The sequence below is a fragment of the Arachis stenosperma genome, chromosome 7, assembly GCF_014773155.1.
Source record: "Arachis stenosperma cultivar V10309 chromosome 7, arast.V10309.gnm1.PFL2, whole genome shotgun sequence".
Lineage (NCBI taxonomy): Eukaryota > Viridiplantae > Streptophyta > Magnoliopsida > Fabales > Fabaceae > Arachis > Arachis stenosperma.
The window spans coordinates 22,945,788-22,956,055 of record NC_080383.1 but is presented as its reverse complement, the minus strand read 5'-3'; the positions used below and the strand labels follow the sequence as shown (position 1 = coordinate 22,956,055).

Sequence of the window (10,268 nt, the reverse complement as noted above, 5' to 3'; positions counted from 1 at the left end):
AGGTGGTGCGAGTGAACAGATTTTGTAAGATTTGACACTTGTGCATACGCACACCCCTGTGCGTACGCACACATTTTAAAACACTCTGGAGCGTGCACGCACACATCCCTATGCAGCCGCAAACGCCCTGTTTCTCAAAATTTTATTTGTTTTTAACTATTCTACCTTCCCAACGAGGTTGTAAGCTTCTTAACACTATTCTTAGACTCTTGGGCCTATTTTTGGACTTTTAAAACATTTTGAAAGAATGTAGGGATATTAGATGATATTATTTGGAAAAACTTAGAAAACAAAGGCCTAGGCTTCTGGTGTGCTGAGGAATGATGAACTGTTGATGTGTAGAAACTGAGATATGAATAGACAGTGGTTGAGATGAGTCGGGGACTCGAATTGAGAGGATGGATCCATGTATACTGAAAATGTTTTCTGAAAACCACTGATATATTGTTTTTACTGAGATTATGAGATGCTATGCGCTCGGCAGGGACGGCAGTTGGATCCCGCTTGTCGAGGTAGCGGCGGCGGCGTAAGGCGGTGGTTCGTCCTGCTTGCGCTTAGATGTGAGGTCGGTGACAATAGATCCCGCTCGCATCCCTTCGGATCATCAGAGCGTACAGGCGCAAAACCCTGGATAGTGATCCGAGCACTATATCTCGGGGGTTCCCACACCATGAATCCGAAGGGCAACATCTCCATGGAGATGTGTCGGGTTGGCAGTTGAATCGATAATGTGATATCACAGCCAGTAGGGCAGGCATTCATCATGTGTATTTTCTATCTGTTTGTATGCTTTGCCGACTTGATATAATTTTTTTATCTGTATAACATGCCTAATTGCTATTTGAATTAATTGCTATATATGCTTCTATCTGTGTTTTACTTGTATTGTATATATTTGTGTTTTCTACTGGGATTGAGGAGGTTCGGAAGGCGGTGGCGATGGGATCACATGGAGGATCGGTTGGTGAAGGCTGTGGGACAGCGGTGTTTTATTAAATTAGAAATCCCCTAAGATAGATTACCCTTTTATAGTGCTATGGTTTTAAGTTTTGTTAAGGTTTTACCTGTTATGCTTATTTGGTTTAGAATGCTTTAAGCTTGAATTCTTGTGATGAATATGGAGTCTAGGATTGCCTTTGGCGTCCTGGGGTCTTATATCCTACATCACTGGGCACTGTTATCATACTGAGAACCTCCGGTTCTCATACCATATTTCTGTTGTTATTTTCAAATGCAGGTCATAACCCACCAAGGTGAGTTGTCTGGTTGGTGACAGAAGCGGAGGATCTGAATACTCCTTTTGGGTCTTTGGATTTATTTTGAATTATGTCTCTCACTTTTGTATTTTGTTTTGCCTAGAGGCTTATATTTGAGAGAACAAAATTTGTATAAGCTGTTTTTACTGTCTGGGTTCATGTATTGTCTGTATATGGCTAGTCGTGTTAAACTCTGCAAGCCGTGGCTAGTGTCTTATGATATTATACTATTATTCGATGATATTTTGTTATGCCGTACATATTCCTTGTGCCTTAAGTTAGTAGCTTCGCTAGTACGTTTTGCGCTTTTCAAATCCTGTTTTTGAGTTATATCCTTCATCAGGCTTCTAGATAATATTATTCCTTCTATATATCATATGTATGAGCTTAGAACTGTCGTAATCCTTGATTAATCTTTGCTTTACGACGCGAGGTAAAGTTTAGGCTAATTGTGGTGTTACAAGCGCCACCGTCACCTCCACTCTTTTGGTTAGCTTCAAATAAAAATGGCGACAGCTCCTGACGGTTCCGGTGGCAACAACGGCGGTGAAGGAAACCACCACACCTTCCCTTCTTCTCCATCGCGTCCTCTCTCTCTCTATGTCATCTAACTCTTTTTGTGGCAGCTTGACGACGATGCTCTTCACGGCTGCGGCTATGGAAGGTTCAGCGGCTCCCTCCCGTGACCTCTCCCGAATAAAAGTGACGTAAACGTGAAGAGGAGAAAGATACAAACACTTTAATCGGATTAGATTTTTTATTGGAGTTACAGAGATAAAAAAATCAAACGCCGAAGGTTATAACTTCCATGGCTTCTCGTTCTCTCTCACGCATAGCTCCCTCCCTTTTGCTCTTTCTTGGTTCCGTTGAAAAGAAAAGAAAAGAAAGGAGGAAGAAGATTGTATATGATATTAATAAAAGGGCAAGTGTCATTAAGGCCACGTGTCACTCATTTAAGCTGCTGAGTCAGCGATTTAAGTTATAAATATCTTAAACGGATAACTATAAAAGTTGGATATATTAAAACACAAGTAATAATATATATATATATATATATATATATATATATATATATAGGGATAAACATATATGAGTTACTAATATAAATGACATTAATAACATAATGATAAAAGATATACGGGGAAATATTAGCAAAGGTAAGTTCACTAAAAGGTACTGATATTTGTAACAGCCCAGACCACCCGCTAGCATGATATTGTCCGCTTTGGCACACAAGACCTCACGGTTTTGCCTTTAATGATAGGGATGATAGCCGAAGCCCCCCACACTCACTTGTTAAAACGCATTATGCTAGGGAGAAGTATCCACACCCTTATAAGGCATGCTTCGTTCCCCTCCCCAACTAATGTGGGACCTTACAATCCACCCCCCTAAGGGAGCCCAACGCCCTCACTTGCACATCAATTCGAATTTCGGCTCTGATACCATCTGTAACAGCCCAGACCACCCGCTAGCACGATATTGTCCGCTTTGGCACACAAGGCCTCACGGTTTTGCCTTTGACGATAGGGATGATAGTCGAAGCCCCCCACACTCACTCGTCAAAACGTATCATGCTAGAGAGAGGTATCCACACCCTTATAAGACATGCTTCGTTCCCCTCTCCAACCAATGTGGGACCTTACAATATTTACTCATACCGACAGATTTTAAACTAAATAATAATATTAACTAAACTTTATTTTAATCAAAGAAGGTAATAATAATAATAATAATAATAATAATAATAATAATAATAATTTTATTTTTCTTGAAATATCTTGTTATAATAAAAAAATTATATATAAATCATAATATAATGAATTTTTAAAAAATCTAAATATAAATATATTATAATTTATTTTATTAATCGAAGCTTTTTTATTTTTAAAAACTAATTTATTAAGAATAATTAAATTGATTTATGATGATTAGAGTTTAAATTAATTATGATACATTTATTTATATTTATTTTTTTTTTTTAAAATACGGGTTGTTATACGACTACATGACGAAGTTTCTGAAGGTACAATATGAACAAAAGAACATTGTTATACCCAAAACACAGAAATTATTTTTTTTATGGACTGCATGTGGGTGTATTGGCTGGATATTGCCCAAGTAGGGGAATTGCCGATGGGTGGAGCTCACCTTCAACATGCCGGGGGCGTGGTGACTGCGCGGGAGAGTGAGGTGGCAGCATGCCAGCAACACGCCGGGGGCATGCTGACTCACCACGCGGGGGGCGTGGTACGATAGCTGACTCACCACGCAGGGGGCGTGGTACATGGAAGACCGTGACGCGCAACAGGGTTGCTCGGAGTTCCGATGCTGCATAAAGCATCACGCGGGGGGCGTGTTGCCAGCCCTGCCTGCATGCAGGGGACAGCCCCCCACCCCGAGAACCAGCGCCAGTTTATATATATATATATGCATTCGGTGATGAAGAATGGAGGTTCATTGCAGCAAGGAAGTCTTTCTTCTTCTCCTCCTATTGAGGTGAAGCCAATATACGAGAGAAGGAAAAAAAGGAAGTCAGTGTGTGTTTGTGTTATTGTAGGTCTGAAAGAAAAAATATATTAGTTTTAAAGATTAAAAAAAATGGTACGTAATTATTTGGCGCCTGAAGAACATATTGTCAACTATTTGGATCATCCTATTTATGTAAGTGGATAAATTTATTTATTTTGCTGTATTTAAAGTTTATTTTATTTTTTATGTTTTTTTATTTTTTTATGCATATATATTTTGTAATTTGAATATTATTGTGTAATTTATAAATGTTTTAAGAATATAATAATAATTTTTATAAAATAAACGTTGATAATAATAATAAGATGTATAATTTGTTATAATTTTTGTTATTAGTTGAACAATAAAAAAAATATTTTAACTGTGTAAAAAAGTATATGTTACGTATGAGTAAGTAAAAATAATATATTATATTATATTGTTATTAAAAAAATAATATATTATATTATAAAATAGTATATTATAATATGTTGTTATTAAAATAGTATATTATATTATAATTAAAAAATTGAAAAAATAAATAACTATTAAATATAATAATACGTAGAAAAATATTATATTATATTATATTATATTATATTATATTATATTATATTGTTACTAAAAAATAAAAAAATAAATAATTTGATAAAATAAATAAAGATTATTAAATAATATGTAATAGATAAATATTATTAAATATTGTTATTGTATAAATATGTTAATGTTTATTAATTAATTTATAAGGATTATTATTTAATTAATGTAACATATATCTTTGTTGATGCAGCCTAACAGGAATTTGTTAGTACGTAAACTGGATCCGCCACAGACGTGGAATCCGATGGTGGAGAACTACTTACGCGCCACGGGATTCTTCCACGTCTCTAGAATTGGAATCATAAGAGGATTTCACCCCATGCTAGCTGCTCTGGTTGAAAGGTGGAGGCTTGAAACACACAGTTTTGTATTGCCGATCGGTGAGGTTACAGTGACATTAGAGGATGTCGCTCATATATTCGGCCTACCTATTGATGGAAAGCCTGTCAGTGGATGGACAGATAGTAGTAGCGACTTCGTTCAAAGTCAAGGCATAGCGATATTCGGTTGTCAGCCATCAGTCAGTCATAATGCGAAGTCCTATATAAAGCTGGGTTGGGTTCGACGTATCAGAGACGCAGAGCCGTTGGACACTGAGGAGTCCATCAGGAGATACGTCAGATGTCATATTTTCTGTTTGCTAGGGTCGACCCTATTCACGGACAAGTCGACCGCATATACCCATGCAAAATATCTACCACTGCTTCGCGATTTCGAGCAGATCCACACTTATAGTTGGGGGGCAGCATGTCTCGCGCAACTTTACAGAGCACTATGCCGTGCATCACGATATGATACAAAGGAGATGGATAGCCCTATGAATCTGTTGTTTGTTTGGGCATGGGAGCGAATGCCGTGTCTTGCTCCCGTACCGAGACAAACCCTTCCACCGGCCGAGATACCAGTTGCTAGGAGGTAATAAGTCTTATTTTAGTCGTGTGTTATATTCATGATGCATGATTTAGTTATGGTGAGTTATTTAAATTAATAATGTGTCAGGTGGAGTCATTCGGAACGGACCACAACATGGTTATCCAAGACCGTAGAGACATTCAGGCATGATATAGACTACATGCAGGAGGTAAATAGTTAAGGATTTTCTGTTCCTTTTTTCCAACCATTATTGTTACGGTTCTAATATGCCAATAATACTGTGGCAGTTTGAGTGGCGGCCGTACCACGGATTGATCATTTCGGACGAGTTGCACCCACATCTTTAGGTGTGCGACATCGTTGCTCCATTGTTGTCGTTCGAGTGTGTCGAGTGGCACCCTGCGGACCGAGTGATGCGTCAGTTTGGATATGCACAGCCTCCTCCGCGGGCAGCAAGGGATATTCCAGTTGATCAGCATTGCATCGTTCTACGTGGAGTGCAGCTTCATGACTGGACAGTTGTGCATGGGCCATGGACAGAGGAGTGGGCCAACAGGCGGCACAGTCGATTGCGGGATCAGCACCCCCTTCCGACTTGGGATTTTTTGCCGACGGTGGAGTACCGGGATTGGTACGTACGCTCCTATAGACATCTGTTGAGATTGACGCAGTACGTTCCTCATGATCCACAGCCACCTGCCCCACAGCATGCAGTGTTTGAGCCGATTCCTTACTATATACCACAGCCATTGGCCTACAGTCATGGTAGCCATCACACTCAGGGCAGCCACCACGCTCAGAGTAACCACCATTCTCATCACTCTCAGCACAGCCACCACGCTCAGAGCAGCCACCATTCTCAGCACAGTGACCACGGTCAATCCGGCCAGCATGATGATCCGATACTTACCATTCCGTCCGGTACAGATTGGTTTGACTTCTCCAGCGGCGGACACGGAGATAAGCAACTACAGCATTGGACCAACGTTAGTTTGGGTGGCTAGTCAGAATTTAGTGGTATCCCTTCACTGTCGGTGTCAGCTGACCCACATAGGGCATCAGTAGATATGGCTCATGGTTTGCTGGGTCGTACTACCGACCACACGTCAGGGAGTACGTCATGTGATAGTGGTTTTATCCATCGTCAGCGGGCATATGCAGTTCTTGACACGTTCAACCCCGGATCATCCGCTCCAGCAGAGGTAGGCGGGTCGGCCGCTCCGACATATGCAGCTGGGTCGGCCGCTCCTACAGAGGCAGGTGGTACGGGAGCTCCGGGGGTGGATGACGCAGTTTAAGGTCACCCATATGACCTACGAATGGAGTGAAATCCACCTGATAGGTATACTCCATCAAAGTTCGGTCTGGGCATTATGGGTAAGGGACTGGACTACTTAGCTGGAAAGAAGTGAGCTTCGATTTAGATTATCTAGATTTTATTTTCAGAATTAAGTTAAGGTAACTCGTGTTTAATGTTTGGTTTGTTAACTTATGTAACCCGTAGTTCTTTTTTGTATATTAACTTAAGGAAATCAGTTAAAGAGAATATTAAGCAGAAATTAAATTATCAATAGATAGACTTCATATGAAAAATACAGACATGTCTGATTTCAAAAGCATTAACTGGCAAAATGATGGTAAATTAAAAAGTACAAACATGACCATATTAAACTATGAACCAGTACCACTCGGTCCAGCACGCTGCGGATACCTACTCCGACTATGACCCTGAGCACCACATAGACGGCATATCCGAGGACCATGCATGTCACGTGAGTCCATTTCATTCAAGTATCGGGTCAGCTTGGGCCTGCCTTTAGACGTTCGCCTCAGGGCGGGATTAGCAACCAATGTCGGTCCCTCATAAGCAGGCCATGTCTCGGGATCTCCTAATGGTGTGAACTCAAATCTATAAATCTTACGAACTTCCGTCATCTTGTGCACATCATGCACATACAACTGCCAATCAAAACGCTGGTTAGCACAGCAAGCAATAACATGGCGACATGGTATTCGTTCAATCTGAAAGTGTCCACAGCCACACGTCCGTCGTGCAAGATCAACAACTAACACCTTTCCAGTAGTCATTTCGCGCACCTCAAACACTTTATTTCGTCTATCAAAGCGGTGCACAACTATATTCCCAGCATGTTGCATACTTGCTTCTATCCGCTGTTGCGCAAATGCGGAGTACGTATATCCAGCACGCTTGCGTTCATGAGTCTCGACACTTTTCCGCGTAATGAGTTCATTTAACCTATAATATGTTGCTCGGACCAGCGCCAACACAGGTAGATTACGGGCACCCTTCAACACTGAGTTAATGCACTCCACAAGGTTCGTTGTCATATGGCCCCATTGATGTCCCTCGTCGAATGCCAATACCCAATGTCTGAGTCCGATGGCATCGCACCACCTGGCATATGCCTCGCCTCGCTCTTCCAACCTCTTATAATTGATATTGTACTCCTCCACCGTTCTTGAATACCCTATGTTGACAACAAGCTTCTGCAAGTGAGGAACTTTGAATGCCCTTAGGAAGTTACTATCGATGTGTCTTATACAAAACATCCACCATGCTCTTGGAGGTTGCCAGTCACCACCGGAACGATTAACTGCTGCCCGTATTGACTCATGCCAGTCTGAGATCATACCCACCCCATCTTTTCTAACAACATACGTTCGCAGATTCCTGAGAAAGAAGTGCCACGCATCAGCTGTCTCCCCTTCCACCAAGGCAAAGGTGATAGGCACAATGTTCTGGTTCCCATCTTGTGCTACAGCGACTAGAAGTGTACCTTTGTATTTTCCGTATAGGTGTGTGCCGTCAACCTGAACCAGGGGCTTGCAATGCCTGAATGCCCTAATGCATGGATTGAAACTCCAAAATACACGATGCATTATTTTTACACCTTGTGCCTCCTCATTCCCGTTGTACAATGGTCGTGTTTCTATTTGGACAACTGAACCAGGCATCTTCTGCACCATGATCGAGAGCCACCATGGCAAGGCTTGGTAAGAATCCTCCCAACCACCAAAAATGTTGGCTATTGACTTCTGCTTTGCCAACCAAGCCTTTCGGTAACTGATGGTATAGTTGAACCTCGACTGGACTTCTGCAATTATATATTTCACCTTAATGGTCGGGTCCGTCTCGACCAATGGCCTTATAGCCTCAGCAACTGTATCTGAGTCCAACTTGGAATGATCTTGTGAAATCGTTCCGATCGTGCACGTGTGCCTACCGTTGTATCTACGTATCTCCCAACATTCTTTTTTCCGTATCAAGCTGGCTCGGATAAGCCAGTCACATCCACGCCCGTACATCTTGCATTTTGCATAGAACGTCTGTGGCTCAGACTCATACACCTCATAGTCAACTCCTTTAGATATAGTGAAATTTCTAATTGCTGCGACGACCGACTTTCTACTACTGTATTCCATTCCAATCCGGAACTCTCCGTCCACAAGATCAGCAACGCCTACGAAAGTCAAAATCATCATTTATTGCTAAAGCCAATGTTTAAACTAACAAAAACTTATTATTTAGTCAACACGTACCTATATTTGCATATTCCAGAAACTCGGGGGCATGCATGGCCTCGAGATCCAACTCACGCATAAAAGGTGGAACGTCCATCGGTTGACTGCTAGACGGATGAACCACTACATTCTCTGTTGCTGCTTCAACTCCCACATCACCATCCTCATCTTCGTCACCGGCCTCATAAGTGGCTTCGAAGTCCTCTTTGCTGTCACTATTCATTCCTTCGTACACTGCAGCTCTATCGTCATGTATGTCTATATCGTTTTGAACCTCCACAGTTTCAAACTCAACGTACAACTCAATCTGTGGGTGTCGCATCTGAGTCTGCCGATGAATTTGAAACATATTCTGCATACTCGCTTCATCAGTAATCGGCAGGACATCAAACTGTATTAGACCACCAAAAACTACAATCGGATTTCGATACAGAATTATGCTCACTCTCATTAATGTACCATTTTCCATGCTTTGACAGAGGCCGTTCTGCAGCTCCATTAACGTCATCGTGCATGGAACCACAAACGAAAACGGATTCTGGGACACAAACCTCACTCCCTCATGAGTATTATGTATTATCTCACCGTTGTGATACACCACCAAATTTGCGGTTCCCTCCATTACACTAACAATATCCTCAAAGAACACTCAAAACACACTCAAATCTTCTTCACTTTGCAAACTACCACCGAGCTCTGCCTTATACAGAGAGGTGAACTTAACACGTGCCCCACGTGCTGACTCAGCACGCTCCCCACGTGTTGCATACTTGGACCAATGCATGTTCGCTACGTCAGCACGCCCCCCCACGTGCTTCCTCTACTCCGCCAACCATTGATCGCCACGTCAGCACGCCCCCCGCGTGCTGACTTAGCACGCCCCCTGCGTGCTTCCCCTTCTGTGCCAACCAGTGATCGCCACGTCAGCACGCCCCTTGCGTGCTGACTAAGCACGCCCCCTGCGTGCTGCTATGTTGGCCCAACCAGATCAACCCACGTAGCCTCCACGCCCCCCACGTGGTTCATGCAACACGCCCCCTGCGTGTTGTGCCTCCATCTGACACGTCCATCTTTGTGTTATACACACAGTTGTTCCATTTTCAGGGTTTACACCATAATGTTTTCCATATTTAAATTAATGAGCTCCCAAAACACTAGTTTTTTTTCTTTTTACCATGTTTAAGGTTCCATTCTAATACATTATGTCAAGTCAATTGCTAACTCGAACAAGTCTGATTAAAAACTTTTAATTTTATGAAATTGAATTAAATTCCATTAGAAATAGAATTTCAATCAAAATTAAATTAAATTTTAATATTTAAAATAAATTAATAAAATTACAAAATTAAATTTTATTGTTTAAAATATTTATCAAATGAATTTAAATTTTATAGTAGATAATTTTTTATTAACATAAGATTGTATTTAAATAATAAATATACTTATTCATTAAATTATATGAAATAATTAAAAAGGTTATATTTT

At 41.2% G+C, this 10,268-nt stretch overlaps 1 protein-coding gene across 1 annotated transcript; it reads right to left on the bottom strand.

The window, feature by feature from the left end:
• Positions 1-6,911: 6,911 nt before the first annotated feature.
• LOC130939568 (uncharacterized) lies at positions 6,912-9,405 on the bottom strand. The gene is made up of 2 exons (XM_057867661.1): positions 8,802-9,405; positions 6,912-8,722 (listed from the first exon to the last, which is right to left on the bottom strand). The coding sequence occupies exons 1-2, from the start codon at positions 9,403-9,405 to the stop codon at positions 6,912-6,914; spliced, it is 2,415 nt and encodes an 804-aa protein (XP_057723644.1).
• Positions 9,406-10,268: the final 863 nt, after the last annotated feature.